This window comes from Papio anubis, chromosome 19 (assembly GCF_008728515.1).
Source record: "Papio anubis isolate 15944 chromosome 19, Panubis1.0, whole genome shotgun sequence".
NCBI lineage: Eukaryota > Metazoa > Chordata > Mammalia > Primates > Cercopithecidae > Papio > Papio anubis.
The window spans coordinates 13,824,418-13,841,078 of NC_044994.1; the positions used below are offsets into that span (position 1 = coordinate 13,824,418).

General features: G+C 42.1%; 1 protein-coding gene across 1 annotated transcript in view; it reads right to left on the reverse strand.

The window, feature by feature from the left end:
• ABHD3 (abhydrolase domain containing 3) overlaps positions 1-16,661 on the reverse strand; it is a 58,342-nt gene that overhangs the window by 18,464 nt on the left and 23,217 nt on the right. The window contains exons 5-8 of the mRNA XM_031658991.1: positions 8,887-8,999; positions 3,783-3,956; positions 1,392-1,440; positions 1,148-1,313 (exon numbers count right to left, since the gene is read on the reverse strand). Coding sequence (XP_031514851.1) covers positions 1,148-1,313; positions 1,392-1,440; positions 3,783-3,956; positions 8,887-8,999 — 502 coding nt within the window. The remainder of the gene's footprint in view (positions 1-1,147; positions 1,314-1,391; positions 1,441-3,782; positions 3,957-8,886; positions 9,000-16,661) is intronic.

Genomic DNA, 16,661 nt, shown 5'->3' on the forward strand with positions numbered 1-16,661 from the left:
GCGGGCACCTGTAATCCCAGCTACTTGGGAGGCTGAGGCAGGAGAATTGCTTGAACCCGAGAGGCAGAGGTTGTAGTAAGCAGAGATTTTGCCACTGCACTCCAGCCTGGGTGATAGAGCGAGACCCCATCTCAAAAAAGAAAAAAAAAGAAAGCAGTAAAGTTTAGGCTGGGTGTGGTGGCTCACGCCTGTAATCCCAGCACTTTGGGAGAACCAGGCAGGTGAATCACCTGAGGTCAAGAGTTCAAGACCAGCATGACCAACACGGTGAAACCCTGTCTCTACAAAAATACAAAATTAGCGAGGCATGATGGCGGGTTCCTGTAATCCCAGCTACTTGTGAGGCTGAGGAGGGAGAATTGCTTGAACCCAGGAGGTGGAGGTTGCAGTGAGCCGAGATCATGCCTTTGTATTCCAGCCTGGGTGACAGAGTGAGAAAGAAAGCAGGAAAGTTTATTTTTGAATAATTTTCTTTTTTTAAGAGACAGGGTCTCACTCTGTTGTTCAGGCTGGAGTGCAGTGGCATGATCATAGCTCATTGCAGCCTCAAACTTCTGGGCTCAAGTGATTCTCCCACCTCAGCCTCCCAAGTATGTGGGACTACAGGCACACACCACCATGCCCAGCTAATTAATTTTCTTTTATACAGTATTCCAGGGAAAAGGAAAGAATGTTTCTCTTCAAATATGACCTTCTAGTCCAAATATGCTTCACTAATTGAGATAATCAAAGCCACTGTGTTTATAAAGTCTCAAGTTCTTTTCCAGCTTAAAAGGGAAGAAAAACTTCAAATTTTTCTGTATAGGAACCTCAGGAAGAAGAGGCAAGTGATGACAATATTCTCTTGAGGCAAAAAGACTGTAACATAATCTGTCCAAAGAACAGCGTATTTGATAAGAAGGAAAGGTTATAAAAATGAGAACGAGCAAAACAGTGAGTCATAATTTGTTCTGAGCTTCTCACAACGGACTAGATAAGGGTCTGTGAAAATATTTAAGTGATCTGAGACATTTAGATACTATGTTATGAGTTTCTAGTTTTTTAAGTAACGGAAATGACACATTTTCTTACTACTATATTTTCTTAAAAAGAACAATATATTAAAAGTTAATTCATGTCAAAATATATAGAAATATGTTAATTTTACCATGACTGGGTGAGAAAACATCATCCACAGAATTTAGACACAATACTGGAATTCCTACTGACATCAGTCTACGACTTGGACTGGCATCAGTATAATAATCATCAATTGTTCGGTATCCAAACATGACTGAAGTGAATCGCTTATCAAACTCTCTGATGGATTTAGCCTGAAACACAAAAACAAATTATATCTAGTCTTGCCCCAAAAGAAGAAATAAAAGTATTACATAAAGTTTCTCTCCTACCTTCATGACATGATCCATATCAACTTGTTTTACAAACATATGTCGGTGCCTGGAACGAAAGAATTTCAGAAGTAAAAATCAAGGTCATTCCAACTCCATCATACTAAAAAGACTTAAAAACAAACTATTAAACAGCCTAGCACAGGGCACAAAGTTGGCACTCAATAAATATTTGCTTAATCAGGCATGGCAAGATTAGTATAATAATGTTTGTGCTGAAGATATTTTCTTCAAGTACTTTTTTTTTTTTTTCTTTTTTGAGACAGGGTCTTGCTTTGTCACCCAGGCTGGAGTGTAGTGGCATGATCACGGCTCACTGCACCTTTCATCTCTGGGCTTTAGTGATTCTCCCACTGCAGCCCCAAAGTAGCTGGGACTACAGGTGTGTGCCACCACACCCCACCAATTTTGTGTTTTGGTTTTTTTTTTTGTATTTTTTGTAGAGAGAGGGTTTCGCCATGTTACCCAGGCTGGTCTCCAACTCTTGGACTCAAGGGATCCACCCTCTGCGGCCTCCCAAAGTGCTGGGATTATAGGCATGAGCCACCTTGCCTGGCCTGGTAAAATCTAATCCAGTGTTGGATGTCAACTTCCAGGATAACTATGGTTTTCAGTAAGTCATGTGCAAATCAACAGTACTTTTCAAGTTTATATTTATTAATTCACTTAAAAGTATGTGTAACAGCTCATAAAAAAAAGATTATGTGCATTGCATGCCTGTATCAAAATATCTCAAGTACCCCATAAATCTATACACCTACTATGTACTCACAGAAATTAAAAATTTTAAAAAATTAAATAAAGAAATAAGCAAACAGAAACATCTCTGCTGGGCATGGGGCTCAGGTCTGTACTCCTAGCACTTTGGGAGGCTGCGGTGGATGGATTGCCTGAGTTCAGGAGTTCGAGACCAGCCTGGGCAACATGGCAAAACCCCGTCTCTACAAAACATAAAATAATTAGCCAGGTGTGGTGGTATGTGCCTGTACTCCCAGCTACTTGAGAGGCTGAATGGGAGGCTCACTTGAGCCTAGGAGGTTCAGGCTGCAGTGAGCCATGATCACACCACTGCACTCCAGGGTGGGCGACAGAGAGAGACCCTGTCTTAAAAAAAAAAAAAAAGAAAGAAAGAAAAAAGAAAATACACAAACAATTCCAGAGAAAACTAATGCAAAGACAGTATTTTGGTAGTATAAGAACTGTGACGGCTGAGATTATCTAAGTGAACTGCATTCTCCTGTCTCTAAAACATACTATGCTCATAAGCATACCCTTAAGCAGCCGTATTATTCAGCAATGAAAGTACTTAATACATTACTTATTATGCAGAAAAGACTTAGGTATTATTAAGATTAGCAACAAGTAGAAATCCAGGGAAACAGCCCATCACACACTTAACACATTCCATACTAACATTTTTAGTCTTTTAGAATAATTTAAAATGGTGATTAGAATAGTAACCTTCAATAGTGTGTCTTCACTAAAAATGGGGCACATACTTTAGGGGTTGTGTAAGATAATCCACTGGGGTTCACAAAGGAAACATTACAACTTTTAGCTATATTTTTAACTTATGCTTAAATTTTAACTTATACTTACATTTTTTATTTATATGCATTTACAACAAAGCTAATATTTTGGTGCAGTAGTAAATTTATTCAGTGTATAAATACATATACATATATTGGCAGTATTATGCTTTAAACTTTTTTATTGTTGGGGCACGTAATCAAAACATTTGGAGACAACAGGATTTTTTTTTTTTTTTTTTTTTTTTTGAGACAGAGTCTTGCTCTGTCACCCAGATTGGAGTGCAATGGCATGATCTCGGCTCACTGCAACCTCCGCCTCCTGGGTTCAAGAGATTCTCCTGCCTCAACCTCCTGAATAGCTGGGACTACAGGCGTGCACCACCATGCCTAGCTTTTTTTGTATTTTTAGTAGAGACGGGGTTTCACTATGTTGGCCAGGATGGTCTTGATCTCCTGACCTTGTGATCCCTCCGCCTCGGCCTCCCAAAGTGCTGGGATTACAGGTGCGAGCCACCGGGCCCAGCCCTGGAGACAACAGATTTTTTTTTCTGAGATAGAGTTTCGATCTTGTTGCCCAGGCTGGAGTGCAATGGTGCAATCTTGGCTCACCGCAACCTCCACCTCCCAGGTTCAAGCGATTCTCCTACCTCAGCCTTCCTAGTAGCTGGGATTACAGGCATGTGCCACCACGCCTGGCTAATTTTGTATTTTTAGTAGAGACGGGGTTTCTCCACGTTGGTCAGGCTGGTCTTGAACTCCCGACCTCAGGTGATCCGCCCGCCTCGGCCTCCCAAAGTGCTGGGATTATAGGCATGAGCCACCGCGCCTGGCGAGATAACAGATTTTAAAGATGACTCACTTATTAACTGAAGACTGAAGGCAGGTTGTCAAATAGTAATTAAAAAGCAGCCAGTTCAGTGGTTTCTCCAATGACTCTGAGCAAGCGAAGGTGTTCCAACCAACGGAAAAAGTTGCAGCTGCCATCAAAGGAGTTTTAGACCCAATTTTGCCCAGGTAATTTAGAAGCAGCATTCTAAAATGGGGAGAAACAGGAAACTCAGTGATTAATTTGTTATATCACACAGGACATCCATTTCTAACTATAGACTTTATGTTAACTATGGAGAAGAAAAATATAAACTAGTGTTTAAGTCCTCTACCATGGAAAAGCATGCAAACATCTTCATTCTTTCCTTATATTCATATATTTATTTGTCTTGCAGTCAACTATGTGGTGAATGGGACAAATCATAGTTATTCCTTATATATGGATCCTATGAAGTCAAACATAAGAGAAATCCACCCTAAGAGAGGTTTTCAAATGTGACTGCATGCTGGAATCACCCAGAGTATTTTTTTTGTGTATGTGTGTGCTTTTCTGAGAGAGTCTCGCTCTGTCGCCCAGGCTGGAGTGCAGTGGTGTGATCTCAGCCCTCTGCAACCTCCACCTCCTGGGTTCAAGCGATTCTCCTGCCTCAGCCTCCCGAGTAGCTGGGATTACAGGCATGCATCACCACGCCTTGTTAATTTTTTGTATTTTTAGTAGAGACAGGGTTTCATCGTGTTGACCAGGCTGGTTTTGAACTCCTGACCTCAAGTGATCTGCACACCTTGGCCTCCCAAAGTGCTAAGATTACAGCCTTTGCACCTGGCCCTGTTTTTCTTTCTTTCTTTCTCTCTCTCCTTTTTTTTTTTTTGAGATACGCTCTGTAGCCCAGGCTGGAGTGCAGTGACATAATCACACCTTAGGGCAGCCTTGATCTCCTAGGCTAAGTGATCCTCTCACCTTACCCTCCCCAGTATCTGGGACTATATGAGTCTGCCATCATGCCCAGCTAATGAAAAAAAAAAAAAAAAAAAAAGTTGTTTTTTTTTTTTTAATAGAGATGAGGTCTCACTATCTTGCTCAGGCTGGTCTCTAGCTCCTGGGGAGTTTGTAAATGACTACTGATGTCTGGGTCTCACCCTGAGAGATTGTGAGTTAACTGGTCTGGATCGCTACCCTAGCTGCCAAGGATCCTTGCACCCTGTGGCAAGTTTCTAAATCGCTCTCTAGTCTAGACTTTCTGAGCTGTAAGTAACTTGTTTTCTCTTTCTATTCCTGTTATTTGTCCTTATTTCCTAACACATATTTTCTTCTTTTCTTTTTGTTCTATTAATTTTCTTGATTCTAGGCTAATTCTATTTTGGTAAGAGAGACCATAATCATGTCTAATCTACATAAACAATGTTGAAAATCTAAAGTTTAACGCTGCCAAGTAACAGGATGATATCCTAATTGTTTCTCATTATATTTTTTTGTACTTGATTTCTTCAATTGTCCAGGTTTTGAAATAGGAGAAATGGGTTAAAATTCTCCCTCATTCTTTTTTCCAGTCCAAATGACTTGCAGGGGTGAATGTGATGAAGTTTTAGATGGAAAGTGGACATTTAGCTTTTGAAAATGATCCTTCACAACAACTGAACTAAATGTACACAGTATTGTGGTTCACCAAACCATATATAGGACAATGCTTACTCTTCTGCAAAGGGTTCATTCTGGAGTCCTAGTTTTGGTGGCCCTACTCTTTGATGGGAGGTCAGATATTGTTGGGAGGCTGGTAAAATGCACAAATTCGAAGGGCTTGAAGGGAAACTCACGACTAGGAAGATTCAGAAGTAGATATGACCAAGCAGGTGGGATATATCTTGGTTATTACTCAGAAACAAAATGATGCCAAGATGTTATCCCCAAAAAGACTGTTTTACTTCTATACGAAAAGGACCCTATTTCTCACCAAAAGAAAAAAACAAGCTAAAAAGAGAGAGAGAGAGAGAGAGAAATAACCCCTGGATTAAGAGACTTAAAAGGCATACCAGCCGGGCGCGGTGGCTCACGCCTGTAATCCCAGCACTTTGGGAGGCCGAGGCAGGCGGGTCACAAGGTCAGGAGTTCGAGACCACGGTGAAACCCCGTCTCTATTAAAAATACAAAAAAATTAGCTGGGCGCAGTGGCGGGCGCCTGTAGTCCCAGCTACTTGGGAGGCTGAGGCAGGAGAATGGCAGGAACCCGGGAGGCGGAGCTTGCAGTGAGCCGAGATCACGCCACTGCACTCCAGCCAGGGGAACAGAGCGAGACTCCGTCTCAAAAAAAAAAAAAAAAAAAAAAAGGCATACCAATCTCAATGTATAGACTTTTTCTGGCTCCTAACTAAACTAAAACCAAACAAGGCAACAGACTATTTGGGATATGTGAACACTTACTGAATACTGGATGATAGTTTGAAATTAGTGTTAATTTTGTTCAGGTGTAATAATAGTAATATGGTTTTTTTGTTGTTGTTGCTTGTTTTTTAAGATAAACTCCAGCCGGGCGCAGTGGCTCATGCCTGTAATCCCAGCACTTTGGGAGGCTGAGGCAGGCAGATCATGAGGTCGGGAGTTTGAGACCAGCCTGGCCAACATAGTGAAACCCCCTCTCTACTAAAAATACAAATATTAGCTGGGCATGGTGGTGGGCACCTGTAATCCCAGCTACTCGTGAGGCTGAAGCAGGAGAATCACTTGAATCCAGGAGGCAGAGGTTGCAGTGAGCTAAGACCGCACCACTGCATTCCAGCCCAGGTGACAGTGGGAGACTCCGTCTCAACAACAACAACAAAGGTAAACTCCACTGGTTTTTTTTTTTTTTTTGAGATGGAGTTTTGCCCTCGTTGCCCAGGCTAGAGTGCAATAGCACAATGTCGGCTCACTGCAACCTCTGCCTCCCAGGTTCAAGAGATTCTCCTGCTTCAGCCTCCCGAGTAGCTGGGATTACAGGCAAGCACCACCATGCCAGGCTAATTTTGTATTTTTAGTAGAGACGGGGTTTCTCCACATTGGTCAGGCTGGTCTCGAACTCCCAAACTCAGGTGATCCACCTGCCTTGGCCTCCCAAAGTGCTGGGATTATAGGTGTGAGCCACTGCGCCTGGCCTTTTTTTGTGTGTGTTTTTGTGTGTGTGAGACGGAGTCTCGCTCTGTCGCCCAGGCTGGAGTGCAGTGGTGTGATCTCAGCCCTCTGCAACCTCCACCTCCTGGGTTCAAGCGATTCTCCTGCCTCAGTCTCCCAAGTAGCTGGGATTACAGGCATGCATCACCACGCCCTGGTAATTTTTTGTATTTTTAGTAGAGACAGGGTTTCATCGTGTTGACCAGGCTGGTTTTGAACTCCTGACCTTAGGTGGTCTGCCTGCCTCAGTCTCTCAAAGAGTTGGGACTACAGGTGTAAGCCACCATGCCTGGCCCACCTTTTAGAGATATCAACTATTTATAAGTGATGTCTGAGATTTGGCTCACAATAATCAGACTTGAGAGGGAAAGGAGGGGTGACACTGATGAAACGAGATGATCCATGAGTTGCTGGCATTTGGCCCCAGGGGCATCACGGACTCTATCACAGGGAGTACCCCAGTCCATGGGGCACCAGGCATAAGGATCGTCCACGGACTGTTTCTGTGTGTTGTATCTCCATAAGAAAAAATGTGTCAAGATATAAAACACATCCCCAAGTGGTAAGCCCACTTGGGATCGTGTCACAGTGCTAGGCAACTAGAAGGGGTGCTTCCGTCTAACAATTCACAAGACATTAATATTCAACCAGCTGTAAAGGCTAATGGTCAAGTTCTGCCTTCAGGCACTGAGGCTTCAATGCGGCATCAATAGACATTTCCCACGAGTGTCTGAATAGAGAATCTGGACCTGTTTATTTAAGTTCTGGCCTTTAAAAAAGCCAAGCATTTATATGATTAAGGGAAAAGTTCAGCTCTCACCCTGTCCTTTAAGGTTCACATTATGGGGGAAAGGAAAGAGAAGCTAAAGTCTGTCCATTAAGCACAATTCAGAGATTCTGCTTGGGTTTTCTCCATTGACTGAGAGTTCTTCCTTTAGTAGGTCAAGTCAGACCTTCCATGCTAATGTAAGAAATGTATTCTTTTCTTGTTAGTTTTAAGTTTATCAGAATCTAAAAAGCCGTGGTTAAAGGCCTGTTTTTTAGAGTCTATCATTTATAAATGCTGTTTTCTTTTAAAAAAAATTAATTTTTTTTCTTTTTCACAGCCACTGGCTATAGAAAAATGCTGTTCATTTTCAAGTGAATAAACTCCTAAGATGTTCTAAAAACTGAAATGACAGATAAACCAATTATAAAATTATGAAAAAAATATTTTCTATCTTAAGTATTTGCTGATTTAAAAAACTAGTTTTGGACAATGGCTTCGGGAATCGAAAAGCATAGTAAAATTTCAGATAATAAAAATTTTGGATTTCCTTAAGCTCACCATCAGTAGAACCACCACAAAAAACCCCAAAAACAATTAGTAGAAATAAGCCTAAATAGAAAAGTTCCAAATAAGCCCCAAAGTAATGGCAAGCAGCACAAATGACAATATCCATATGCTTAAAATAGAGCTGGAGTAGGGGGTTAACAAAACTTCAGTTTCTAGGAGCGCACTCCACAGTAGGTCCATTTGCCCAGCAACAAAACAAAACAAAACAAAATACCACCTGGGGAAAAATAATTTTGAAGGCCACTGCAGCTGGAGAGAGCAATAAGTGATTATTTCTGTAACTGGAGTGATGAAAGTCATGCTACAAGTTCAGCTTCAAAACGCAGCTCCAGGGATGGCTGGGAGTGCGTCAGGAATCAGAAGGTCAACACGGCAGCCGGTGAGTGATGCAATCGACTTCATGGGCTTCGGACAAGCCTTCAGGCTCACAAAATCCGCAGTCACAGAGACCCGTAGTTAAGAAAAATATTAAAATTCACCTGAATTAATTCTTTCCTTTCTTTGTTCATTCAACCGCATTTAATAAATAAAATACGATAAACATAATCAGACATGTATTTAAAAAGTGTCCATATAGCTAGCTTATAGTCCTCTCAAAGAGACAGCCAATAAAATAGCTTCCCTCTCAGAGATTATTTTAGAAAGGGAAAACCTTACCCTCCCATTGAAACCCCTGCTGCCAGGAAAGGAGCAGAAGGGTACAGGCTGTGTACATGGTGAATAACTGTCTCCAAGTCTTCAGTGTTAGCACAACAGTAAGTCCTTGGCGTCTGGAAGTAGTGACAAGTAAAGCACAAAAATTAGAATGTGAGGTTAATGATTTGTAAAATGCAGAAATGTAAACAGGAGCAAGAAGTCATACATATGAGAAAATAACCTTTGCACGTACTGTAGTATTAATAATTTATCATTTTCCTGTCTTGCAGTGCACATATATGCCATTTAAAGTCAGCACAGTTAGAGTTGGCACTAACAAAAAGACCATGAACATGCAAGGAAGGCTTGATGCAGATGGGGCAAGACCAATACAAATACCTTAAATTTTACTACCATACGCAAATGTGTCTCTAACTTAACCAGAGCAGTTTAGGAAAAAAACCAGGGAATTATGCTTCTATTAAACAAAGAACAACCTGTAACCCCAAAGCCAAAAATAATTGTTTTTTGTTGTTGTTGTTGTTTTTTTTTTTTTTGATAAGACAGGGTCTTGCACTGTCACTCAGGCTAGATTGCAGTACCATGATCACAGCTCATTGCAGGCTTGGCCTCCCAGGCTCAAGCAATCCTCTGACCTCAAACTCCCAAGTAGCTGGAACCACAGGTACAGGCCACCACAAACAGATAATTTTTAAAAAATGTTTTATAGAGACAGGGGGTCTTGCTATGTTGTCCAGGCTGGTCTTGTACTCCTGGGTTCCAGCGATTCACCTGCTTTGGCCTCCCAAAGTGTTCAGATTATAGGCATGAGCCTGTGCCTGGCCCAAAGTAACTTTAAAAATATTTATTTTTGAGATGGAGTTTCACTCTGTTGCCTAGGCTGGAGTGCAGTGGTGTGATCTTAGCTCACTGTAACCTCTGCCTCCTAGGTTCCAGTGATTCTCCTGCCTCAGTCCCCTGAGTAGTTGGGGTTACAGACACCCACCACCATGCCCAGCTAATTTTTGCATTTTTGGTAGAGATGGGATTTCACCATGTGGACCAGGCTGATCTTGAACCTCTGACCTCAAGTGATCTGCCCACCTCAGCCTTCCAAAGTGCTGGGATTACAGGTGTGAGCCACCATGCCCGGCCTATTGTTTTTGTATTTTTCGTAGAGACAGGGTTTCACCATGTTGGCCAGGCTGGTCTGGAACTCTTGACCTCAAATGATCTGCCCACCCCAGTCTCCCACAGTGCTGAGATTACAGGCGTGAGCCACTGTGCCTGGCCAAATATTTTCTTTTCTAATAGTATGTATATACAGATAGCCTCAGCTGTACTACTGCAGTAGACACTTAAAATGTTAAAATATGTAAAGTTGATCATGCTGCAATATATAATGCATTTAAACAAATGGTTTTCATGTGAACGTCATCAATAAGGGCTCTGTAGCAGAGGAGCAGAAAAGCATCATGGATACTTTACTTGAGATCTGGGAGGAGGGGGCAATCCTCTCTGTAGAATACATGTGAGTGTGTGTGTGTCAGAATTAAGTATATGTGGGGCCAGGCGCAGTGGCTCAAGCCTGTAATCCCAGCACTTTGGGAGGCTGAGACGGGCGGATCACGAGGTCAGGAGATCGAGACCATCCTGGATAACACAGTGAAACCCCGTCTCTACTAAAAAATACAAAAAACTAGCCGGCGAGGTGGCGGGCGCCTGTAGTCCCAGCTACTCTGGAGGCTGAGGCAGGAGAATGGCATAAACCCGGGAGGCGGAGCTTGCAGTGAGCTGAGATCCGGCCACTGCACTCCAGCCTGGGTTGACACAGCGAGACTCCGTCTCAAAAAAAAAAAAAAAAAAAAAAAGAAGAATTAAGTATATGTCAGAAAAAATAACCAGAAATTTAATAACAAGGAGGGGAATCTGGTAACATTACTTTAAGAAAACATGGAAACTAGTTATCTACACCACCCAATTTCATTATGTCAATAAACCATGATCATACCAGGAAGGTTTTGTATTACCCAATGTTCAATCACTAATGAGTAGTCTGAGAAAATTATAATTTTTAACAATTGCCTCAGTTAAACTCATCCCTAAAACACAGCCTATTCCCTACTGGCATCTTTTTGATATCTGCAAATATGTGACTCTCCGAAAGAAAAACGTTAACCTGACAATATTTTCCATGGCTAACATTTATTGAAACATTAAATTTGTGTCCACAAAACCCTGAGGAAGACTCCAGTGTTTCTATTTTATAAATGAGGAAACTGAATTGAGAGGTTAAATAACTCCTGTAACATCTTAACAGCTAATAAGTGACTATGCTCAGATACTTAAAAAAAAAAAAAACTTTGTGATTGAATGCACTTCAATCACAAAGGGGAGCACAAATTCAATGTAAAATCTAAATAGAAAATATTTTATACTAGGCTCATTCATAATGACTTCAGAATTTGTCATGAGAACCTGGGTGATGAAATCATCCTTACTCAGCATTTTGATTGCAGGTGAGTCTATTCACGCTGCACAGCTTTAAAATTTCTGAATTACTTATGAATAGTCCCCAACATATATTGCTATTATACAGGCTTTAACTATATGTGTATATGTAAGAATGCATACATATAGACACATACAGAGTTAGGGCATAAGAAAAATGCCCTAAGGAAAACTGCTAGGATCACAGAATCTTTGTGTCAAAAGGACCATAGACGTCACTTGGTTCCTTATTTGTACATAAGGAAATTAAGGCCCGGCAAGGTTGAGTAATTTGCCAAAGGTCACAAATTAGCAGAGGCTGCATTATATGTTTGTAGTAAGAACCTAATTCTTGTAAAGCACCAGGGTTCCATGAGGTATAGAGTGAATCAATCAATATCTGGTACCCTCAGATACAGGGACTGATTTTTCCCTAAATGTTTTTCTCCAAATAGATTGCATTAAGATCAATACTGATGATATTGCCAATGAAGGAGTGTGGATTTCTGGCACTGCCTTCATTCTAGATAAAGCACTATACGATCTGATATATTATTTTCTTTTATAATAGTATAGCCATATAGCCCCAGCTGTGCTACACTGCAATAGACACTTAAAATGTTAAAATATGTAAAGCTAGGCAGGTGTAGTGCCGTATGCCTGTAGTCCCAGCTACTCGGGAGGCTGAGATGGGCTGATCGCTTGAGCCCAGCAGTTTGAGAGCACTCTGGGCAACACAGCAAGACCCCTGTCTCTTAAAAAAAAAAAAAAAAAAAGAATTAGCCAGGTGTGGTAGAGGATCACCTGAGACTGGGAGGTAGAGGCTGCCGTGAGCTGTGATCATGACACTGCACTCCAGCCTTGGTGACAGATTGAGACTGTCTCAAAATGAATAAATAAACTATATAAAGCTCCTTATGCCTCAATACATAATGATCCAATGGTATAGACTGACAGTTTCCAGAACTCTGAAACTCAGCAAATCTGGAACCTTTCCATCATAGTCAGCCTCCTGCTAGCTCCTCCCCTGGCTTCCCCGGTGGCTCTGCTAGCTTTCCATTTCCTACCTAGTCACTGTCACTTTTCCCCCAACCCCAAATGCAGGTAGGTATTCATTCTCAAAGGTTTTATCTTAGGCTTATATCTGCTTATTTTCTGGTCAATACCCAGTTCTTGAAGCTCTCATCTACTCCCATATCTTCATCAACCACCTCTCCTCAGTGACTGAACCTAAACCTCCACTGTCACTTTCATCCTCAGCTCCAGATCCAAATTTCCAAGTTCCAGCAGGCAGCTGCCCTATAATGTTCTACCAGTACTTCAGACTCAAAATGCACAAAGATTAACTCATTTTCGTCTTCATGAAAACTCCCAACGTTTCTCCTAACTTCCCATTTCCCTATATACAGCATTTACATTTTTTTAGTTAAAATTGTGGGCGACATGGCCTTCTCCCGCTCCCTTAACCGCATAGCTGATAAACTGCCCAATCCTGTAGCTTCTTCCTTTTCAGTGAAAGGAAACTCCTCTCCACTCTAGTACAGGGCTGGTAAGTTGGCTTCTCTCAAAAGGGCCCCTGAAGCAAGGATGTGAGTGCCAGCAGTTCATTTGGAAGGCGACACCAGGAAGCACCCGCAGGAGAGTGGCAAAGTGAGTCAGGAAAGGCAGGAAGTCAGTAAGAAAAATATACCAGGCAGTTTATGGCTGTGGGCAACTGGGACTCAAGCTCCCTGAGATAGTCTGGGAGACTGTCGAACAAGGCTTACAAGATCCGCACCAGTGGCAAGTGAGCTATTTATCCACCAATTCCCTTTCAGCCACTGGTTGAAGGCTATCCTGGAGGATGTTAACTTCCCGGTACTTCTTGTCTGCCCTAAACTTAGTTCCAGCAGCTCCAGTGGCTAGAGAAGGCCCCCAGTCACAGAGATGCAGGAAGCCCTCAAAAAGCCATACATGGGAATGGTAAGTGCCAAGGGGTAAGGATGTAGCACCAGCTGTCTTTGCTACAAGGCCTTTTTGCCCCTCACCTGGACTGCCACAAAACTTCTTAACTGGTTAACTCCCAGATTTTCCTGATAATCATTCACAATCCCACATTCAATGCACTATCAGATTAATCTTCCTAATGAACGCTTCCAGCTGTAATCATGACAGTCTTTCTGCTTAAAATTTCTCATTAGCTTTCCACTGCCTACTGAATTAAGCCTCTGCCAAGCATTCAAGACTTTCCACAATAGGATGCCGAGCAACCCTTCCAGCTCTGTGTTTTATTATTTCTCCAATGTACAGACACAGACCAATGGGATACTGTTCTCTTGCCTGCTAGGCCCCTTAATATCCTTGCCACCTGTGTGACCTCCACCTGCCTGGAGTCCTTCGTTGTCAACCCTGCCTGTTGAAATTGTGCATGGAATAAATGCCACAACAAGGCTGTGCATGGTGACTCATACCTGTAATCCCAGCACTTTGGGAGGCTGAGGAGAGCAGATCATTTGAGGTCAAGAGTTCAAGACCAGTTTGGCCAACATGGTGAAACCCCCATCTACCAAAAAATACAAAAGTTAGCCAGGCATGGTGGCGCATGCCTGTAATCCTAACTACTTGGGAGGCTGAGGTGGGAGGATAGATTGAACCCGGGAAGCGGAGGTTGCAGTGAGCCAAGATCATGCCACTGCACTCCAGCCTGGGTGACAGAGTGAGACCCTGTCTCAAAAAAATAAATAAATGTCACAATAGGTGAGACTTGGCCCCTGTCTTTTAGGACCTCACAGCTGTTCTCAATCCTGCTCCTAATTGCCCTGTCCAGCCTGCTCCATGCCCTGTCCCACGTGAGTCTCTATCACTGTCTTTTCACCTCTAGCTCTGTTAATAAACCCTTGTCAAACTGAACTGATACACAGGACTAAAAGGGAGGAGACCAATTAATAAATAAGTTCTGATATGCACAACTATGCAGTTCTACCACACAGCCTCTTGCTACTTGATGGGTTCCAACAGGAAACATCATCTGCCTTCCTTCTTCACAGGATCTGAAGTTAGAAATAAGCAGAGCCTACAGAACTTGGGACCCATTAAAGATTCACTCAGAACACACAGCAAAGACAGTTAAGGGGCAGTAAATTGAATCGGCAGGCTCTGCAGAAACCATCTTCAGGCCTGAAGATACAACTGGAAGCTTTTTAGACAAAAGACTCTGGTTAAATTCTGTTACTCGGGCTACTAATGCAACTGGCAGCTATCCTTCGGGTAGATGAAATCACATCTAATCAGAAGAGGGATGAAGGAAGACCTGGGAGGATTCTGCTGGGTGGTGAAACTCCTTCTGGGTGGGATGAGGATGGGAAAAATGTGAAAAATCCACAAGATATATCACTTCCAGCAGATATTTGGACATAAACATTCAATAAGTTAGAATAGTTTGATAATAATTACAAACCAAGGTTGTTTAAATTATCCAACTGTGACTATGATCAGAGAGCAATGACAGTAATTTATTTATTATCATTATTTTTTATAGAAATGAGGTCTCATTATGTTGCTCAGGCTGGTCTCAAACTCCTGGGCTCAAGCAGTCCTCCTGCCTCAGCCTCCCAAAGTACTGGGATTACAGGCGTGAGCCACCATGCCTGGCCAACAACAGTAATTTAATGGCTGAAAGAGGTTAGTTTTAAAAAATGCACTTAAGAGAATGAAACATAATTACTATTATTCATATATAAAAGAAAAACAAGAAAGTATATATTTTATATTTACCTATGGACTACATCTAATTTATCCTTCTTAATCAACTAAGGCTTCTTAAAAGCTGACAAACTGATTTCTCCTAACCTGAAAGACAATTTTCTTGTACCAGATTTAGAAAATCTGTTTTAGAATTAATTCTCTTCATTAAAAAAACAATTTTTTTGGCCGGGCGCGGTGGCTCAAGCCTGTAATCCCAGCACTTTGGGAGGCCGAGACGGGCGGATCACGAGGTCAGGAGATCGAGACCATCCTGGCGAACACAGTGAAACCCCGTCTCTACTAAAAAATACAAAAAACTAGCCGGGCGAGGCGGCGGGCGCCTGTAGTCCCAGCTACTCGGGAGGCTGAGGCAGGAGAATGGCGTAAACCCGGGGGGCGGAGCTTGCAGTGAGCTGAGATCCGGCCACGGCACTCCAGCCCGGGCGACAGAGCCAGACTCCGTCTCAAAAAAAAAAAAAACAATTTTTGACCTAGACTCAAATTTTAAAATTCCCTCTGTTAATCAGGTAGCCAGACTCTCCCTAGCTATTCTTGGAGGAGATTAATTTGCTAATCTGTTGTGGAAGCCATAACTCAGAATCCTTCTCTCTCAGGGCTGGGGTTACCGCACTTCCAACGCTGAACTAAGCTATCTAGAATTTTAGTTTTCTGTCCAGCAAAGTGAAAACTGAAAAAGACACATGAATGCCTCGTAAAAAATCATTTACATTTCATATTTACTTAACTGTAATGTCTGATGATCATCAGGATCTTAGAGCATTTCGTTGTGTATTCCTCTCTCAAGTACTTAATGATCTGTACTCAAATATTTGATAAGATGCATTTCAATGAACTCTGTGATTCCTGTGTGGTTGTGGGCCTCCCCAAAATGAATAATCCTTTTAAAACAGGACTAATTACACTCTATAATTGATCTCTACAGTGTAATGTGTTTTTCATTTCACCCATCCCCTGTCCAGTACCTAGTAAACTGCCTAAGTTGTCCCTAGGAAAATTGATTTTATTTTTGGAATATGAGTTAATTAATTAAGGAGTCAGAGAGAAGAAAAATTAATTGCACATAAGTAAAATCAGCAGTTTAATGAACAATCATCTCACCCAGTCATTGATAGACATATTAAATGACCAACTGTCTAAATTTGCCTGGGAGTTTGCTAATTTTTAAAAACAACTAACCATAAAACAAAGGGCCCCAGGAAATATCCTGGCCAGCTTGGAGGCTGGCCTCTGTGCCACATTCCTGCCAACGCTCCAGATGGCTGCCGTACATGCTCATGATGTCATGTTGTACAAGCTACACCAATAAATGAGCAGTTTTGTTAGTGGCTTAGAGCAGGTCAGCCAGGAGTTATTTTCAGTCCAGGCTCCTAAGAGGCAAATCTCGTGACTCACCTGGGTCATGGAGGCTATCACATGCAGGACTACTCGTCACCTCCCAGGGATTTTCAGCCCTGTTTGCACATTAGACTCTCCAAGGAGTGTTTAAAATAAATTACAGATACTTGGACTCCACCCCAGACCAAATGAATCAGAATCTCTGGGGGTTGGGGTTCAGGGATCAG